Source organism: Esox lucius, chromosome 4 (assembly GCF_011004845.1).
Source record: "Esox lucius isolate fEsoLuc1 chromosome 4, fEsoLuc1.pri, whole genome shotgun sequence".
In the NCBI taxonomy this organism is placed as follows: domain Eukaryota; kingdom Metazoa; phylum Chordata; class Actinopteri; order Esociformes; family Esocidae; genus Esox; species Esox lucius.
This window is the reverse complement of record NC_047572.1, coordinates 33,271,226-33,291,869: the sequence shown is the minus strand read 5'-3', so window position 1 is coordinate 33,291,869 and position 20,644 is coordinate 33,271,226. Positions and strand designations below refer to the sequence as shown.

The 20,644-nt window shown below is 47.1% G+C and overlaps 1 protein-coding gene across 3 annotated transcripts in view; it reads left to right on the top strand.

Moving 5' to 3' along the window:
* The window catches only part of drp2 (dystrophin related protein 2), a 170,462-nt gene that overhangs the window by 132,305 nt on the left and 17,513 nt on the right, over window positions 1-20,644 (top strand). For all 3 annotated transcript variants that reach the window (XM_029119414.2, XM_029119412.2, XM_029119413.2), the window contains 7 exons: window positions 1,193-1,397; window positions 3,992-4,077; window positions 7,444-7,601; window positions 11,720-11,886; window positions 13,177-13,288; window positions 16,183-16,319; window positions 17,692-17,757. In XM_029119414.2, coding sequence (XP_028975247.2) covers window positions 1,193-1,397; window positions 3,992-4,077; window positions 7,444-7,601; window positions 11,720-11,886; window positions 13,177-13,288; window positions 16,183-16,319; window positions 17,692-17,757 — 931 coding nt within the window. The remainder of the gene's footprint in view (window positions 1-1,192; window positions 1,398-3,991; window positions 4,078-7,443; window positions 7,602-11,719; window positions 11,887-13,176; window positions 13,289-16,182; window positions 16,320-17,691; window positions 17,758-20,644) is intronic.

Sequence of the window (20,644 nt, the reverse complement as noted above, 5' to 3'; positions counted from 1 at the left end):
GCCTGTACTTTCCTCCCTTCCTCTCTCCCTGCCTCCGCCTGTCCGTTCCTCCATCCTCCCTCCCTGCCTCCGCCTGTCCGTTCCTCCATCCTCTCTCCCTGCCTCCGCCTGTCCGTTCCTCCATCCTCCCTCCCTGCCTCCGCCTGTCCGTTCCTCCATCCTCCCTCCCTGCCTCCGCCTGTCCGTTCCTCCATCCTCCCTCCCTGCCTCCGCCTGTCCGTTCCTCCATCCTCCCTGCCTCCGCCTGTACTTTCCTCCCTTCCTCTCTCCCTGCCTCCGCCTGTCCGTTCCTCCATCCTCCCTCCCTGCCTCCGCCTGTCCGTTCCTCCATCCTCCCTCCCTGCCTCCGCCTGTCCGTTCCTCCATCCTCCCTCCCTGCCTCCGCCTGTCCGTTCCTCCATCCTCCCTCCCTGCCTCCGCCTGTCCGTTCCTCCATCCTCCCTCCCTGCCTCCGCCTGTCCGTTCCTCCATCCTCCCTGCCTCCGCCTGTACTTTCCTCCCTTCCTCTCTCCCTGCCTCCGCCTGTCCGTTCCTCCATCCTCCCTCCCTGCCTCCGCCTGTCCGTTCCTCCATCCTCCCTCCCTGCCTCCGCCTGTCAGTTCCTCCGTCCTCCCTCCCTGCCTCCGCCTGTCCGTTCCTCCCTCAGTCTCTGGAGGTGGTGGGGATGAGTCTCTGGAGGTGGTGGGGATGTTGGCAGCTGAGTGGAGGGTTTAAGGGGCTCTGTCAGGATATGATGTGGAACCTGAGGCTCTTCATCAGGACAGGCAGCCTTCAGGGGGTGTCGTACCCTGGCCATGAGGAGGAAGATTCTTTCTATTCTGTTTACCAGGCTGGCCAATTACCCCCTCCCTCCCTCCCCCATCAGTCTCTGTCTGTGTCTCTTTCTAAAAGCACCTCTAAAATATATTCTGGTATACTGTGTCCATATCTGATCCAATCAGAGGACTCCCTTCCATCTCCAGTGGTCTGCCCAACCTGGGAAGGCCATTCAAATTAGTTTAGAGGAGCAAAATCTAATTTGGCATGATGTTCTTGCAACATCTGGTGCTGCTTAAGTGAAGAAAAAGGTGAATAAGCGTTCTCTCTTCCACTTCCTGTCCCTGGTGGTGGTGTGTGTGTGTGTGGGTGGGTGTGTGTCTGCGCGCTTGTGTGTGTGTGTTGTGTGTGTTTGTGGGTGTGTGTAACCCTCCAGTGGACCTGCTGACGCTGGTGAGCGTGGTAGATGTGTTCAGGGAGCAGGATCTGCAGCATGGGGAACATGTGATGGACGTTGTGGAGATGATCCAAGCCCTGACGGGCCTCTACGAGAGACTGGAGGAGGAGAGGAGAGTGATGGTCATCAACATCCCCCTCTGTGTGGACATGTGCCTCAACTGGCTGCTTAATGTCTACGACAGGTATGACCCATCGCCACAGATCATTGACCCCTGAACCTAAACCTCACCTGACCTCAACCAGGCTGAATCATTGGTTGGCCGCTCAATATCTAGAACCCACTTATTATTTGTGGTGTTTGACGTAAAGCTGGAAGACTGGTTAATGCCACCCTGGCAAACACACACATCTACATTGTAAATGTTTCAAGACTTTGAATTAATTATGAATCAGTTTGTGTTGCACATAGTTTAATCATCATCTAATTATTGACTAGTCGGGCCACACTGAGGGGTTATTTCCCAATGAACCGAAAAACATAAGTCATCTCCTTACTCAGTGTGTCCACCTTTCAACCTTATTCAAGCATTTATCACACTCAAGGATCATCACTCTTCACACAACAGTGCTCTGATTGGCCGAGAGCCCTCTCAGCATGGAATCTCATTGGTGAAATGGGCTCTGTGGCTGAGAGGCAGTATCATGAGTAGGACCACAGAGAGGCTATAGCTCAATCAAGCTGGCGGCCGTCCAGCCTCTGAGACCCAGCAGAAAACCTCCACTGTTTCATTCTAATATCCCCGTGTCTTTCTGCCAAGTGCCAAGCCCTCCTCGGAGAATCTGAAAAGGCTCAATTTCCTTTGAGAAAAAAAAGATTACAAAATAAATCGACACATTTTCTTCTAAACCCCATTAATGTGTTTTCCAGCTCTTAAAAGGATACTTCGGGATTTTGGCAATGAATATTTATTATATTATACAGTTACATCATTTTGCAGATTTTGCAGCTGTACCAGTTACTCAGGACCAATGAGTTTGTAGATTCCTCTTTGTATCTGTGTGTCCAGTATCAGCAGATTTACAGGTAGTTTCGTGATCCAAAACTAACTTGGAAAAAGCACAACGACTGGCAGTCTGGGGGATCTGCTAGCAAACAAATACTGCAGACTTCCTTTAATTACTCCACCATGGTAGTCAGTTGCACTTGTGCTGGTTAGCGGTTTACTCGTAACTGCACGCAGAGACATAAAAGGGGTGTTTCCGGGTGATTTGACTCCGGGGAAGTTGATAAAGAGTCTCGGTCCCCTACTCCTGGAGCATTAGTGTAATTACCTGATTCTAATGTCTGGAAATCAGCACTTTTATCCCAGACATTAATGTCCTGGAATTTCTTTTTTATTTTCCCACAAATGCCAGAATGAGCTGAGCAGGCAATGGAGGGCTTTGGAATCTGTGTGTGTGTTTGTGTGCATGCGTGTGTGTGCATTTGTGTGCGTATGTGTGTTTGTGTGCCTATGTGTGTGTGTCTGTGTGTTTGTGTGCATGGGTGTGTGTGTGTGGCTGTGTGCGTGTGTGTGTGTGTTCGTTTGCGTTTGTGTGTGTGTGCTTTACTCCTCTGCTGGCATCACAGTCTTTTGGTGTGCTGAGAGTGACACCTCCCACAGGGTTAGGTGCTGGGGCACATATTGAAGATGACACATGGCACACAGCAGTGTGTGTATGTGTGCGTGTTTCTGTGTGTGTGTGTGTGTGTGGGCGTGTCCATTTACATGTGTGTGTCTGTGTGTGTGTGTGTGTGTGTGCGTGTGCTTGTACGTGTGTGTGTCTGTGTGTGTGGTGCGTGTGCTTGTGTGTGTGTGTGTGTGTGTGTGTGTGCGTGTGCTTGAAACGTGTGTGTGTGTGCTTGAAACGTGTGTGTGTGTGTGTGTGCTTGTGTGTGTGTGTGTGTGTGCTTGAAACGTGTGTGTGTGTGTGTAGTGCATGTGCTTGTGTGTGTGTGTGTAGTGTGTGTGCTTGTGTGTGTGTGTGTGTGTGTGTGTGTAGTGCGTGTGCTTGTGTGTGTGTGTGTGTGTGTGTGTGTAGTGCGTGTGCTTGTTTGTGTGTGTGTGTGTAGTGCGTGTGCTTGTGTGTGTGTGTGTGTGTGTAGTGCGTGTGCTTGTGTGTGTGTGTGTGTGTGTGTGTATCAGCCACTCTAACTGTCCTACTGGCTCCAGTGTTCTCGTGTCGTATTGCTGGACAGCATTGGATCCTCTCAAGTAAACTCCCACAGCCTTTAACATTGTCACATTCTGTCGACGCCTTTAGTGCCTCACACTGGCTATGGCTCCCTCTGACTCTAATGTTCTTTCACTGCCTCTAATCCCCTTCTCCTGACTCTAAAGCCCCCAACTGAAGCCGCAAACCACAGCCTGTCATCCTACTGAATTCCTGGGCTTTCTGGACATGCAGATATAATGTGACCAATTTGGGTCAGGCTCCAGCTCTCTTCAGCGCAGCCCAAATCAGACGCCTTGTCCCAGGACCCAGAACCCGTTTTATCCAGCTGTGTTGAATGGATCTGATTTCTTTTTCATATTTTTTTTAATTCACTTTTATTTTTCACTGTGTATCTTTGCTGAAGAGTGTGTGTTCTGGCATATTGTTCTATTTTTTATTTGAACCCCGTTCATATGCTAGTTGATCGATATGAATGATACTCTTGTGCCTTTTTTGTCTTTCTCTCTCTTTCCTCTCGCACTTTCTCTCTCCCCTCATGTTGTCCTTTTCTCTTTCTCTCTCTCTCTCTCTCTTTCTCTCTCTCTCTCTCTTTCTCACTGCCGTGCTTTTTTCTTCCCAGCGGTCGTAATGGAAAGATGCGCGTTCTCTCTTTCAAGACGGGACTGGTGAGCCTGTGCAATGCAGATGTTCAAGAGAAGTATAAATGTGAGTAGATCAGAGGACATGGGCACTGAAGCCCTGCAACCCCCTGAAAAGGGCAAAACTAAACTCGACTGATTGCAAGCATTACATAAAGACAACCACTTAGTCTAATGGAGGGAATTACTCTTCAGCGTAATAATGGAGAAAGGCACTTTCTCTCTGTCTGTTCGTCTGTCAGGCTGTTTGTCTGTCAGGCTGTCTCTCTCCCTCTTTATTACTCCAAAGTGCATTAAGCAGAGAGAATACACTCCGGTAAAGAGAACATACAGCTTTCCCCCCTCCAGCTTCCTTCTTCGATTTAGAATTATGCTCAAATATTTCAACTCAGGGGAAGAAAAACCATTTCACTGCGTCTTTCTAACACCATTTCAGAACGGCGCGCGTGGAGAGCGGCTAATTAGTGTGGCGGTCCACAGCGACTGACCTGGAACAGAGAGTCATGGGGTGTGAGGTTTCAGGAAGCCCCCGTGGGTCATGGCGAGCCCCCTGTCACTTGGCACGCCATCTGTGGCTGCTCGTAAAAATTGAATGGTAACAGATTTGGAGCCTCTTTTTTACGGCCAACAGAGCAGGAGGCCCGACCCTGGAGGGCTGTCTGAGTGGAGGCGGGCAGACATGCTAGTTGGTCTGAGTGATTGATCACACTGTGTGTGTGTGTGAGCCAGGGCTCGAGGTTAGCAGGCTTGAGGCTAACATGATCTGACTGCTGTTTAACATTCAGGTGTTAATGTGTCCTGGTCCCGGGGGCCTGGGCAGGGTGCTGGGGAGGGCGGGACTGACTGGGGCTGCTGCTATTTCTACTGGTCTTGTGGAGCACCTCCCCCCGACCCACGGAAGCTGTGTTGACTCACGGAAGATGGCCCCTTTCAGAGCCTGACGAGGCAGCTAGCGCTAATGCAGGCCTTTGTCTGGAATCAGATCAGCATGCCCACCGCTTCCTCCTCTATCTTTATGTCTCTCCCTCTCTCACCCCCACTCACTCTCTCTCGCCCCCACTCACTCTCTCTGACTCTGTCCTGGATGCACACTTAGGGATATACAGACCGACAATATAAACTCCATGAGTGTTTGAACAGTGAAACTCGTTTTGTGGTTTTATTTTGGCTCTCACGCGTTGTGTTGTTTTGGCTCTCGCTCGTTTGGTTGATTTGGTTCTCACTCGTTTGGTTGTTTTGGCTCTCGCTCGTTTGGTTGTTTTGGCTCTTGCTCGTTTGGTTGTTTTGGTTCCCCCACGTTTGGTTGTTCTGGCTCTCGCTCGTTGTGTTGTTTTGTTTCTCGATTGTTTGGTTGTTTTGGCTCTCGCTCGTTTTGTTGTTCTAGCTCCCTGCTCATTTGGTTTTTCTGGCTCTCGCTCGTTTGGTTGTTCTGGCTCTCGCTCGTTTGGTTTTTCTGGCTCTCACTCGTTCTGTTGATTTGAAATGAAACAATGACTAAGAGGTTAAAGACTGTCAGCCTTAATTTCAGCGTATTTACATCCATGAGTCGTGAACCGTGGTGGAATTACAGCCCTTTTTATACATCGACCCCCTCCCCAATTTTAGGGGACCAAAATTAATCGGACAGTTTAACAAAATTTGAAATACGGTTTTCATATTTAGTATTTAGTTGCAGATTCTTTGGAGTAGTCTGTGACCGCTAGTCGACACCGGCCCCCGGGTATGCACTTGGGTGATGCCCTGCCAGGCCTGGACTGCAGACACCTTCAGTTCCTGTCTGTTTCTGGGGATTCCTTCCTTCTCTTTCTTTTTAATGTACCAACCAGCTGATTTTGGCCTAATATTTAGCTTTGTCTCACGTAGATTTTTTTCTGATGTATCTGCATCATGATGGCCAGCTTGACTTGTAGTCACACTGTGTTGGTCCTCGTGTTGTCAGACACCAGCGTCAACTCCAAATGCAAATGCCAAACCTAGACTCAAAACTACACATTGACAGCTGTCTTGTGCATGCGCAAATGAAGCAAACAATTCATAATAAGACAGAGCTGCGTTATGAAGCCGATTGTCCAGATACTTTTGGCACCGTTAAATGGGGCAACATTTCACAGGACATAAGTGATTTCCCTAACGGACGGAAATCAGCCTGCAGATCTGCTACAGCATGTTAAAGACAGGGAGTCAAAGTGGATAGTACTGTGTTGTCAGCATAAAAAATTTTGAACAAAAAGTTACAGATTTCAGTAATACATACAGTAAACAATATAGGACCCAAATTTGAACCATGTGGAACTCCTTAATGGACTACAACAAATGTATAGTTAATTCCATCAACTACAATTGCCTGTGTTCTGTCACTAAGGTACTTTTAAAACTAGAGGCAAGTGCCCTTGGCCAAGCCCAATGAAGACAGCTGTTTTAATAAGATTGAGTGATCTACTGTATCAAACAGCTTCGACAGGTTAACAAATGGAGCAACACAGCTTAATTTCTCATCTTTGACAATATAATTTACAACCAGTGTAGTTGCTGTGATAGTACTAAAACCAGATTGAAATCTGTTCAAAATCCAATTTTCTGATAAAACGGAACATTACTGTTTATTTACCAATGACTCCAAGATATTTTCATGGGATGATAATGCAGAAATAGGGCGGTTTTCAAGGACACTAGTGTCCCCACTCTTGTGCGGTCGGAGCACATGAGTGGTTTTCCAGACTTTAGGGAGATCCCCGTAAATGAGTGTTAGATGAAATATGTGTTAGAGCTCCAGAGATAATTGGAGCAGCACTAACCAATAATCCTGGATCTAGCATATCAACCCTGTGGTTTTCTTAGAGTCTATAACTAGCAATGAATCAAGGTCCTCTTTTTCAGTCAACAGACTTAGCAAAAACCCTTGACTCTTAAAATCAGTGTCCTTGCATAATTACTTGATTTTCATGTATTCCGCTATAATGTATTCTTCTGTTAAATTGAGTAGGTTGAGAGGCTTTTTCAAAAAGATCACCTGCTGCAATAAAGTGAAAATTAAAGGCATCAGCAATTGCGTTTTGGTCAGTAATTGGTACAGTGTCCGACATTATCTGTTGTGGCAGTGTGGTGGAGGCATTGTTCTTCAGGGCTTTTACTGTTTTACAGAATTTGGGAGGAAATCCACTACAGTTATACAGTGTAGCGTATTGACCTTATAGTCCGAAATGAAAAAAACCTAAATTAATGAAAGCTAACATTGTGTTCTTTAACCATCATTTTATCATTTCAATTCCTGGAGAAAAAAAACTGGACTACAGAGCCAAAACAGCCTGCCACTTGCCCAAATACTTACAGACCATATGATGAACGGTACATAAAACCCATGGAACACTGATACAAAGTATTAACCATCTTGTACACACACACCCATTTTAATGAACCCTGTGTATTTTGTCAGACCTGTTCAGGCAGGTTTCCGGCCCCGGGGGTCTGACCGACCAGCGCCACCTCAGCCTGTTGCTGCATGAGGCCATCCAGATCCCCCGACAGCTGGGAGAGGTGGCCGCTTTCGGAGGGAGCAATGTAGAGCCCAGTGTACGCAGCTGTTTCCGCATGGTAAGACCTCCTGAACACACAGACACACGGATAATACCACACGCACGTACACGTTGTCACACACAACACACACACTCAACACACGCTCAACACACACAAACAACACAAACACAATACACGCTCATCACACACACAAAACACACACAACACACATTAAGGTAGACTTGGCTGATACTATCCCTTTGGTGAAGCGTGGTGGTGGGAGCATCATGCTATGGGGATGCTTCTCTGTGGAAGGAACTGGGAAACTGGCAAAGGTCCTTGAATAAAACCTGATCCAGGGCACACACTACCTCAGACTGGGGAGAAGATTCATCTTTCAGCATGACAATGACCCAAAACACACAGCCAGGACAAATGCTGGAGTGGCTAGGGGACAAGTATGTGAATGTACTTGAGTGTCCCAGTCAGAGCCTGGACTTGAACCCCATTGAACACATTTGGTGAGACCTGAAGATTGCAGTTCACCTACATACCCCATCCAGTCTGACTGAGCTTGCGAGGATCTACAAGTAAGAATGTGAGAAACTGCCCAAATCCAAGTGTTTTAAGCTAGTAGAGACAAACCCAAGAAGACTGGAAGCTGTGATCGCTGCTAAAGGCGCTTCTGCAAAGTACTGATTAAAGGGTCTTAAATAATGGCAAGGTATAATAAGCATTCTATGGTAACACAGGCAAATTCAATATATTTCAATTAATTCCTTCAGGGGAAATAGCACAGATACATACTGTATGCTCTGTCTTATATTACATGCAACGTTGATGCAACAAGGTTTCCGACATCACAAGCCATAAGTCGCAACATGCGTCAGTGACTTTTGCAATGCGTCGTATCTGCCACACTAAGCATTATTAATGTCCTTACAATCTGGGTGGTGTTTATGATGCAACTTCAACATTTTTGTGAAATCCTGTGTTAACCACGGTGGTCTGGGAACACTTTTCTAAGGATTCTATCGACATTAATTTGGATGGTGAAGAACTGTACTTGACTCTTTCCTTCCATTCCTCTGTTGTTGCCAGGGGCAGTGTCATTTCCATTCTCACATATGGGGGTTCAGGTTTATGGAATCCTGCCTCATGGCATTCACCTCAGGAGAAACAGAATTATATATTTGGGACAAGCAAGGAACATGTTTTTGGGAAGTGGCCTTTTTAAAACCATTTGAAAACTCAATTTCCCCAGTTTTTACTGGCATTCCTTAATTAAAATCTCTCTCCGTTCCCAATCTACGCTTCTGATATCAGCTACGGGTGATTAAAACCCATCCATTCAACCATTTGCTCCGTGCCAAGCCTTTTATCAACTGATTAAATTATCATTGGCAAAATAGAAAATGTATCACAATTGGCAATGAACTCAGAGTGAGTTGATGGCACACCTCTGGGGGGAGACTCCTCCGGTGGGGAGATTGAGGAGCAGATGGGCTGGGAGGATGAGAGAGAGGAGGTACGCTACGGGAGGGGCTACTGTGCTGGGGAGCTCAAGGTGGCCTGGATGTTTTCAAAGACTGCTCTGTTGTGCTGTGAGGGTCTGGAGAGTCCGGGTTGTGTGTGTGTGTGTGTGTGTGCGTATTGTGTCGTAGCTTTTTGTAGTCAGTATTAAGTTGTAACGGTTGTAAAACTGTGGGCGGTCAATGTGTTTAGCAAGGTTTTGATGTTGCCAGGGTAATGAATGTCTCCATTGGAGTGTGCTTAGTGCACTCAGTGAGTTGAAACATTTGTCCTCCCAATCAGAGGCGACTGTTGAGCCATGGAGCGGAAAGGAGGGTCTCCTGGAGATGGGCCTCATTCCTCTGGAGACACTCACACTTCAGCACACCTACCAGGCCGAGACACAGACAGTTATTATGCAGCTTTGGCTGGGCCGGGACGAGGCTCCGGGGAAATCATCCTTTTATTGTTTCTTTGATGCGAACTTAATGAGAATTTAGGACATTACGAATTGTCTGCGCTCAGTGAGTCCGTCCTTTACTTGCCCAACTTCCACTTCTCCGCTTGTCTCTGGAATGGGGACGGTCTTTGGAATGTTAGAACTAACTTCCACTTCTCCGCTTGTCTCTGGAATGGGGACGGTCTTTGGAATGTTAGAACTAACTTCCACTTCTCCGCTTGTCTCTGGAATGGGGACGGTCTTAGGAATGTTAGAAATGCAACAGGTCTTCTGACAAACTTTATGAGAAATGTCCAGTGATTGAGCAGCAGTAGAAGGGTGGTGGTCCTGGGATGTAGAAGGGTGGTGGTCCTGGGATGTAGAAGGGTGGTGGTCCTGGGATGTAGAAGGGTGGTGGTCCTGGGATGTAGAAGGGTGGTGGTCCTGGGATGTAGAAGGTGGTGGTCCTGGGATGTAGAAGGGTGGTGGTCCTGGGATGTAGAAGGGTGGTGGTCCTGGGATGTAGAAGGTGGTGGTCCTGGGATGTAGAAGGTGGTGGTCCTGGGATGTAGAAGGGTGGTGGTCCTGGGATGTAGAAGGGTGGTGGTCCTGGGATGTAGAAGGTGGTGGTCCTGGGATGTAGAAGGGTGGTGGTCCTGGGATGTAGAAGGTGGTGGTCCTGGGATGTAGAAGGTGGTGGTCCTGGGATGTAGAAGGGTGGTGGTCCTGGGATGTAGAAGGGTGGTGGTCCTGGGATGTAGAAGGTGGTGGTCCTGGGATGTAGAAGGTGGTGGTCCTGGGATGTAGAAGGGTGGTGGTCCTGGGATGTAGAAGGTGGTGGTCCTGGGATGTAGAAGGGTGGTGGTCCTGGGATGTAGAAGGTGGTGGTCCTGGGATGTAGAAGGGTGGTGGTCCTGGGATGTAGAAGGGTGGTGGTCCTGGGATGTAGAAGGTGGTGGTCCTGGGATGTAGAAGGGTGGTGGTCCTGGGATGTAGAAGGGTGGTGGTCCTGGGATGTAGAAGGGTGGTGGTCCTGGGATGTAGAAGGTGGTGGTCCTGGGATGTAGAAGGGTGGTGGTCCTGGGATGTAGAAGGTGGTGGTCCTGGGATGTAGAAGGTGGTGGTCCTGGGATGTAGAAGGGTGGTGGTCCTGGGATGTAGAAGGGTGGTGGTCCTGGGATGTAGAAGGTGGTGGTCCTGGGATGTAGAAGGGTGGTGGTCCTGGGATGTAGAAGGTGGTGGTCCTGGGATGTAGAAGGGTGGTGGTCCTGGGATGTAGAAGGTGGTGGTCCTGGGATGTAGAAGGTGGTGGTCCTGGGATGTAGAAGGGTGGTGGTCCTGGGATGTAGAAGGGTGGTGGTCCTGGGATGTAGAAGGGTGGTGGTCCTGGGATGTAGAAGGTGGTGGTCCTGGGATGTAGAAGGGTGGTGGTCCTGGGATGTAGAAGGTGGTGGTCCTTCTTAGGTGTTGGGGTTGACGTAAACATTCCAACACTGCATACATCTGGCATCTCATTTGTGCAGATGCAGTTGTTTCTATAATGTGCACATGATAAATATATATGATACTGTAAAAATGTGCCTTTTATAAATGCATTTCATAGGCTACATAAGACCTGATATGATATTTTGCTCAATTATTGGCTAAATAGCTGATTGGTGAGAAGACTAATAAGTAGATCAGAATTTGTTTCAGAATTTGTTTCAGAATTTGTACAATGGCCTTTTCTTGATTTAAACCAAAATAGCCTGTGCCCTAAGCCAACGAGGAGGAAACAGGCTGGCCTTAATAAACGCACAAAATGTATTCTAACATCCACAGTGCACCACCATAAACCCACACCTGTTACAACAACATACCAAAATCAAATGAAATCACTAGGCCCTTAACTTGTTTACATCAATTGACCGGTATTGCAGCCTGTTGTGTTTGTGAATCAGCCAAATGTTTGGCTAGCCTCAGTACAGTCTCCTACTATATCAAAAGAATGTAAACAAAAGAATGTTTCTTTCAAGAATGCATCATAACATAATTTCATTCGCTGGTTTTGTATTTTATAGATGTTGTTAACACTGTCTTTCTCTAGTTCGGACGATTTAATCCCTTATATGTAATCCTCTGCACAGTAAATACAGCAGGAGTTATATTGCACTGGATAATAGCATTTTACAAACAACTAGAAGCAAAACACACTTTAATTCCGTTTGGTAGTGTGTTAATGTTTCCTGCCGTCTTCCCCCTGCAGGCCCCAGGGAAGCCTGCCATCGAGGTGTCTCACTTCCTGGACTGGATGAGTCTGGAGCCCCAGTCGGTGGTGTGGCTGTCCGTGCTTCAGCGGGTGGCAGTGGCTGAGTCTGCCAAGCACCAGGCCAAGTGTCACGTCTGTAAACAGTGTCCCATCAAGGGATTCAGGTAGACCCCCCCTACAGGGAAGGAGAACAGAGGACACTGCTAACACACACACACACACATACATACACACATACATTCACACACACACAAACACATACACGCAATAATGGCCGCACACATACACACACACACACATACACACACACATACACACACAGGCACTAATGGCTACACACATACCAGCACACACATACACACACACACATACACACACAGGCACTAATGGCCACACACATACACACACACACATACACACACAGGCACTAATGGCCACACACATACACGCACACCTGTAAACTCGTACTGTATATACACACACACACACACACACACATATACACACAGGCACTAATGGCCACACACATACACACACACACCTGTAAACCAGTATACACACACACACATATACACACACACACATTCATCAGCCGCTTCATTCTCCTTGGATTGTCCCGCACAACCATGTCTAGGGTTTTCAGAGGATGGTCAGAAAAAGAGTAAACATCCACTGAGCGGCAGTTCTCTGGGCGAACAAATGCCTTGATGGCAGAGCTCAGAGGAGAATGGCCAGACTGGTTCAAGATGATAGAAAGGCAACAGTAACTCATTACAACCAAGGTATGCAGAAGTGCATCTCTGAATGCAAAACCCATCTGCTTCAAGGTTCAGTTCTGAAGGCAAAGGGGGTCTAACCCGGTACTAGCAAGGTGTACCTAATGAAGTGGCCGATGAGTATCTATACACATGCATATACACACACACATATATACACACACAGCCCCTAATTAAACATGTTTTTATTATTATTTTAGTTTTTTAGTTATTTTAGTAGTTTTAGTTTAATTAGTAGTAGTAATAATAATAATAGTATTAGTAGTAGGTATAATAATAATAGTAGTAGTAGGTATAATAATAATAGTAGTAGTAGTAGGTATAATAATAATAGTAGTAGTAGGTATAATAATAATAGTAGTAGTAGTAGTAGTAGTAGGTATAATAGTAGTAGTAGTAGTAGTAGTAGTAGTAGTAGTAGTAGTATGTATAATAATAATAATAGTAATAATAATGTGTATTAGAACCATGTGTGAATTGGAAATGGGTTTTTCCATGTACTACTCTTCCTCAGACATCCTCAGTAGTGGGGTCACAGCTAGGGGGTCAGACATTATTAACCTTGTTGGCTCCTAGATTTGCCCAAGCAACTTTTCAGACATTCTTACCCACTAGGCAGCCTGCTTCCTGTCAAATCACTGACTGTGATATGATCTGGCATTCTGCTTGTCCACACAGGTACCGCAGTCTTAAACAGTTCAACGTGGACATCTGCCAGTCATGCTTTCTCACGGGACGCACCACCAAGGGAAAGAAGCTCCACTACCCAATCATGGAGTACTATACAGAAGTAAGAAACTTCACTACCCAATCATGGAGTACTATACAGAAGTAAGAAACTTCACTACCCAATCATGGAGTACTATACAGAAGTAAGAAACTTCACTACCCAACTATGGAGTACTATACAGAAGTAAGAAACTTCACTACCCAATCATGGAGTACTATACAGAAGTAAGAAACTTCACTACCCAATCATGGAGTACTATACAGAAGTAAGAAACTTCACTACCCAACTATGGAGTACTATATCATATGTGGGGAATAGAACACACACAGTGCTATGTACTAGTGCAATATGCAGGGAATCAATGCAGGGGGCCATTTAAACTAAAGTCGTAAAGGGGCAATCTACAAAACTTAGTGGTTGCTTCTCTGATGTTTTAAGTTTGACATTGATGGATGGAGAAATGTAAACATTCTATAGATACAAAGATAGTTTTAACCATGTTTTTTGGGGCTGTATAGTGTTTGTTTACAATAACATTGTTGGAAACCTTTTAGTCATGAAAAGCGTACTATCGCAGTTCGGTGGTGTTTTGTAGGTATGTGGACTTCATTTTGTAAAGGCTGTGGTGGGTTCGCACTCAACAAAACGTCTCTGAATTCATACTTATAGTTTGAAATTGTTTCATTTTTTTATTTCTTTTTTAGCAATGCATCGCAAACACAGACAGAAACACTTTGGCTTTATGCTTTCTTCAGTGCTCTTCAGAATTATTTTTATTGAGTGTGAACCCACCATGACTTCCCACTTTTACAAAACGGAATCCTTTTAGTAAAACATGCTTCTATTGGGTTCTGATGAGATAAAGCAGTTGAACTAATCCCCAAAAGGCCTGCCAGATAAATTCTTCAGCAGTCGATGGGTGTGTATTGTATACAATTCATATGAAAGTCTAAAAAGGAAAATAGCAATGCAGATTGCCCCTTTAAAGGAGTGCACAAACAGACTGCCGCCTCAGCTTCAATCAATATGGACCTGTAGCAGGAAGCAATTCATCTGATTTCTCCCAGGGCTGTATTTCATCCAGGGGAAGGTTTAGGCAGAGCTGAGCTGGAGTTTTCTCCACCTGTTCTGGCTCCAATGTGGTTGGGGCATATGATGAGGTGGATGTGAGTAGCACACTGGATGACAGTGTTGTGGTGAGGTCAAGGGATGTCTGGTGAGGTAAGAGGCAGGGATGACTGGTGAGATGATCATCTCTACAGAACGGTTTATAATTAGGTGTAGCCTGGCCCGGGGGCGTGAAGGTGACCAGTAGGCTTGATACTGTCCACCCTTGCTGTCTTGCCAGGTGGGCTCTCGTCGCCACTGGGATGCCCTCCCTCCAATGCCCTTCGGGGGAAGAGTCACTGGCTTGTTGTTGATTCTCTATTGCGCACTTGTGCAGTTGGGCTGTACGCTACTAGCAATACTCGGCCCTCATTCAGGGGGGTTGCGGTTGGTGGGTGTCCCTTTGGTTGATGCCTGGCAATGTGGTTGGATTGATTTCCTGCCTGTTGGGCCCTGTCCGGGGCCTCCCCCGGGTAGGGCCACAGTGTCACCGGACCCCCCCGTCTCAGTTTCCAAGGTGTTACGCTGCTATATTATTGTGCTGGGGGACATGAGGGATGTACTACTAACTTTTCTCAGTTTCCTCCAATTTTTAATTTTAGAAAGAGATGAGGTCCTGGTCCACACCTGCGGATTACCTGGTTTGGGGGGACCGTTGCTGTTCCTGTCCTTGTCCACCTGGTCATACTTCTGACCTAGTCTAAAATCAAATATACTCTGGATTTAGCCAAGAGAAATTTATTTATTATTCCAATTGGACTCTTAATATCTCACCCGGCACAGCCAGAAGAGGACTGGTCACCCCTCTGAGCCTGGGTCCTCTCTAGGTTTCTTCCTAAAATTCGACCTTCTTAGGGAGTTTTTCCTAGCCACTGAAATTCAACACTACTGTTGTTTGCTCCTTGGGGTTTAAGGCCGGGTGTCTCTGTAAAGCACTTTGTGACAACTGCTGTTGTAAAAAGCGCTTTATAAATAAATTTTGATTGATTGATTGATTGATGAGGTCAGAGGCAGGGATGACTCTTGCAGAAAGGTCAGAGGCAAGGTTGACTGGTGCAGTGAGGTCAGAGGTAGGGCTGACTGGTGCGGTGAGGTCAGAGGCAGGGAAGACTGTTGAGGTTAGAGTCAGGGATGATGGATGTGGTGAGGTCAGAGGCAGGGATGACTGTGGTGTGGTGAGGTCAGAGTCAGGGAAGACTGTGACATGCTGCGGTCAGAGTCAGGGATGACTGATGCGGTGGTGTCAGAGGCAGGGATGACTGTTGAGGTTAGAGTCAGGGATGATGGATGTGGTGAGGTCAGAGGCAGGGATGACTGTGGTGTGGTGAGGTCAGAGTCAGGGAAGACTGTGATACGCTGCGGTCAGAGTCAGGGATGACTGATGCGGTGGTGTCAGAGGCAGGGATGACTGTTGAGGTTAGAGTCAGGGATGATGGATGTGGTGAGGTCAGAGGCAGGGATGACTGTAGTGAGGTCAGAGTCAGGGAAGACTGTGATACGCTGCGGTCAGAGGCAGGGATGACTGTTGAGGTTAGAGTCAGGGATGATGGATGTGGTGAGGTCAGAGGCAGGGATGACTGTGGTGTTGTGAGGTCAGAGTCAAGGAATACTGTGATACGCTGCGGTCAGAGTCAGGGATGACTGATGCGGTGGGGTCAGAGGCAGGGATGAGAAGGGTGAGGCAACTGGACTAATGACATGCTTCTATAACACTACTCCAACAGGGCTGTTGATATGTATACAAGAAGTAACATGTACTCACACCATATGAAGGATTCTGAAGTGCTGCATGGTTTCTTTTTGCCCCCTCACCCCCCATTCCCACTGACATCTCAATCATGTGGCAGACCACGTCAGGAGAGAAGATGCGGGATTTTGCCAAGACGTTGAAGAACAAGTTCCGGTCGAAGCAATATTTCAGCAAGCACCCCCAGCGGGGCTATTTGCCCGTCCAGTCGGTGCTGGAAGCAGAGAGCTCAGAGACGTGAGTCATGCCCTGGCACAGAGAGGGCAGGACTGACTGGCACAGAGAGGGCAGGACTGACTGGCACAGAGAGGGCAGGACTGACTGGCACAGAGAGGGCAGGACTGACTGGCACAGAGAGGGCAGGACTGGCTGGCACAGAGAGGGCAGGACTGGCTGGCACAGAGAGGGCAGGACTGGCTGGCACAGAGAGGTCAGGACTGACTGGCACAGAGAGGGCAGGACTGACTGGCACAGAGAGGGCAGGACTGACTGGCACAGAGAGGGCAGGACTGACTGGCACAGAGAGGGCAGGACTGGCTGGCACAGAGAACCGGACTGACTGGCACAGAGAGGGCAGGACTGACTAGCACAGAGAGGGCAAGGACTGACTGGCACAGAGAGGTCAGGACTGACTGGCACAGAGAGGGCAGGACTGGCTGGCACAGAGAGGGCAGGACTGACTGGCACAGAGAGGGCAGGACTGACTGGCACAGAGAGGGCAGGACTGACTGGCTCAGAGAGGGCAGGACTGGCTGGCACAGAGAACTAGACTGACTGGCACAGAGAGGGCAGGACTGACTAGCACAGAGAGGGCAAGGACTGACTGGCACAGAGAGGTCAGGACTGACTGGCACAGAGAGGGCAGGACTGACTGGCACAGAGAGGGCAGGACTGACTGGCACAGAGAGGTCAGGACTGACTGGCACAGAGAGGGCAGGACTGGCTGGCACAGAGAGGGCAGGACTGGCTGGCACAGAGAGGGCAGGACTGACTGGCACAGAGTGGGCAGGACTGACTGGCACAGAGAGGGCAGGACTGACTAGCACAGAGAGGGCAGGACTGGCTGGCACAGAGAACCGGACTTACTGGCACAGAGAGGGCAGGATTGACTGGCTCAGAGAGGGCAGGACTGGCTGGCACAGAGAACTAGACTGACTGGCACAGAGAGGGCAAGGACTGACTGGCACAAAGTGGGCAGGACTGACTGGCACAGAGAGGGCAAGGACTGACTGGCACAGAGGGCAAGGACTGACTGGCACAGAGGGCAAGGACTGACTAGCACAGAGTGGGCAGGACTGACTGGCAAAGAGTGGGCAGGACTGACTGGCACAGAGTGGGCAGGACTGACTGGCAAAGAGTGGGCAGGACTGACTTGCACAGAGAAGGCAAGGACTGACTGGCACAGAGAGCAGGACTGACTGGCACAGAGAGCAGGACGGACTGGCATAGAGTAGAATTGTGTGTATATACACCTTGACTGTTGTTAGACTTGGACGCATTCAGGGAGGATGTTATGTTTGGAAAATTTGGATGCCTTTTGCTGGGGTGGGTTTAACTTATGTATAAAAATGTATAAAAAAGTTGCTGATGTTTTTCTGTGTTTCATCAGACCCTGCTCCTCTCCTAAGCTACCCCATGCAGACACTCACAGCAGGATTGAGCATTTTGCTAGCAGGTAGGGGGTATTACACACACACACACACACCTAACCCTTATTGTCCCACCCCATATGAACCTACCCCATATCATCCCATCCTTCCACTTATCATCCCTTCCTTCCACTTATCATCCCTTCCTTCCACATATCATCCCATCCTTCCACTTATCATCCCTTCCTTCCACATATCATCCCATCCTTCCCCATATCATCCCTTCCTTCCACATATCATCCCATTCTTCCCCATATCATCCCATCCTTCCACATATCATCCCATCCTTCCACATATCATCCCATCCTTCCACATATCATCCCATCCTTCCCCATATCATCCCATCCTTCCACATATCATCCCACCCTTCCCCATATCATCCCATCCTTCCACATATCATCCCATCCTTCCACATATCATCCCATCCTTCCCCATATCATCCCATCATTCCACATATCATCCCACCCTTCCCCATATCATCCCATCTTTCCACATATCATCCCATCCTTCCACATATCATCCCATCTTTCCACATATCATCCCATCCTTCCACATATCATCCCATCCTTCCACATATCATCCCATCCTTCCACATATCATCCCATTCTTCCCCATATCATCCCATCCTTCCACATATCATCCCATCCTTCCACATATCATCCCATCCTTCCCCATATCATCCCATCCTTCCACATATCATCCCACCCTTCCCCATATCATCCCATCCTTCCACATATCATCCCATCCTTCCACATATCATCCCATTCTTCCCCATATCATCCCATCCTTCCACATATCATCCCATCCTTCCACATATCATCCCATCCTTCCCCATATCATCCCATCCTTCCACATATCATCCCATCTTTCCACATATCATCCCATCCTTCCACATATCATCCCATCCTTCCACATATCATCCCATCCTTCCACATATCATCCCATCCTTCCCCATATCATCCCATCCTTCCCCATATCATCCCATCCTTCCACATATCATCCCATCCTTCCACATATCATCCCATCCTTCTACATATCATCCCATCCTTCCACATATCATCCCACCCTTCCTCATATCATCCCATCTTTCCACATATCATCCCATCCTTCCACATATCACCCTACCCCAGTTCTCTCACAGCAATATTATTGATTCATCTGATATGCATCTTGTTCTGCAGTTGTTATGGGTAGAATGTTGTTGCAGCAGGTATTTCTCTCATTCACTTTCTTTCTCTTTCCGTTTCCTTCATTTTATTAACATTTGCACACACACACACACACACACACCATCCCCCAGAATGGACCTAGAGCTGGAGGGTTTGGTCTGGGGGGGGGGCAGGTGTCAGGCTGGCGGGGTGGTGGGAGGGTGTCAGGGCTGGACACTGGGTCCTCTGGGCACCTGGGTGATGCCAGAGTGGATCAGTGTTTGTCAGACAGGGTCATGGAGAGGCCAGCAGCGGGCGGTTCCTCACCCTGGGCAGCTGTCCCCACAGCAGAGATGGCCGTAGATCACATCATCCTTGGCGTGCATTGCAGCATGGGTGTGTTTGTGTGGGGGAGACCCACAGAGAACATAATGGGCAAACAGATTACATTTAGGATATATGTTTCATGAAATGCAAAATCCATGAAAATGTTGGCAAATGTATTGTTTTTCAAGTAGAGATGGTGAATACTACAGGTCATTGTCTCCTTGTCAATGTTTGTTTTTTGTGAATGAGTGTGAATAAGTGTGAATGAGTGTGAATGTGTGTGAATGAGTGTGAATGAGGCTAATGTGCGTGAATGTGGCTAATGTGCGTGAATGTGTGTCATTGTGTGTGAACATGTTGAATGTGTGCGAATATGGTTAATGTGTGTGAGTATGATGAATGTGTGTGAATGTGATGAATATGATGAATGTGATGAATGTGATGAATGTGTGTATGTGATGAATGTGTGTATGTGATGAATGTGTGTGAATGTGATGAATGTGTGTATGTGATGAATATGTGTGAATGAGATGAATGTGTATGTGATGAATGTATGTGAATGTTATAAATATGATGAATATGTGTGAATGTGATGAATGTGTGAATGTTATGAATGTGATGAATGTGTCGAATGTGATTAATGTGTGTTAATGATTTTAATGTGTGTCTATGTGTGAATGTGATGAATGTGCTGAATGTGTGTGAATGTGCTGACTGGTTAAAATGTGTGTGAATGTTTGTGACTGGTTTTAATGTGTTTGAATTTGTGTGACTGGTTTTAATGTGTGGGAATCATCCACATCTTGGAACTAGACTCCATCTTTTGTGTTTGCTCTCGATAGTTTAGTTACTGACTTCAGCATCGTTATTCCATTATATCCATTTACACATTCATTGCTTCTGTTCCTAAGTCCTAAATTGAACTGATTTACACACATTTATTAGTCTTCTGTCAATTAAAATTGTATAGTTGGTCCAAATCCTTGGCCACTGCAACTACCAACTGTCTCTAATAAAATGAGATTGATGAGCAGAAATGGGGCAATGGGCAACCAGGGAGCTACAGAGAAAGAAGCAGTGCCATTTCTTTACAGTGAGACATGCTTACAGAGGCAACAGTATTTATTGGCTTGCTGACTTGCCAAGGAAGTGTCAGAGTTCCTGAAGTTGCTAGATTGAGGTTAGGTTCAGTGTCTTTGAGGCTTTATACAGGCTTAGGGGATTCCGTTTCCATCGTGTTTCGTGTTGTGTAGTTCTCTTTGTTGAAGTGTGTCCTCATTTTGTTCTCATGCATCTTGGGGTCTTCACAAGTCTATCAGTCATAGACTGCATTTAAATAAAACTGAGAAAGGACTGTTAGTTAATATTACCATCTGACAGCTTGTTAAAATAAGAAATGACCAGTCTGTTAATGCACATTGCAGATCTCATTTCTTTA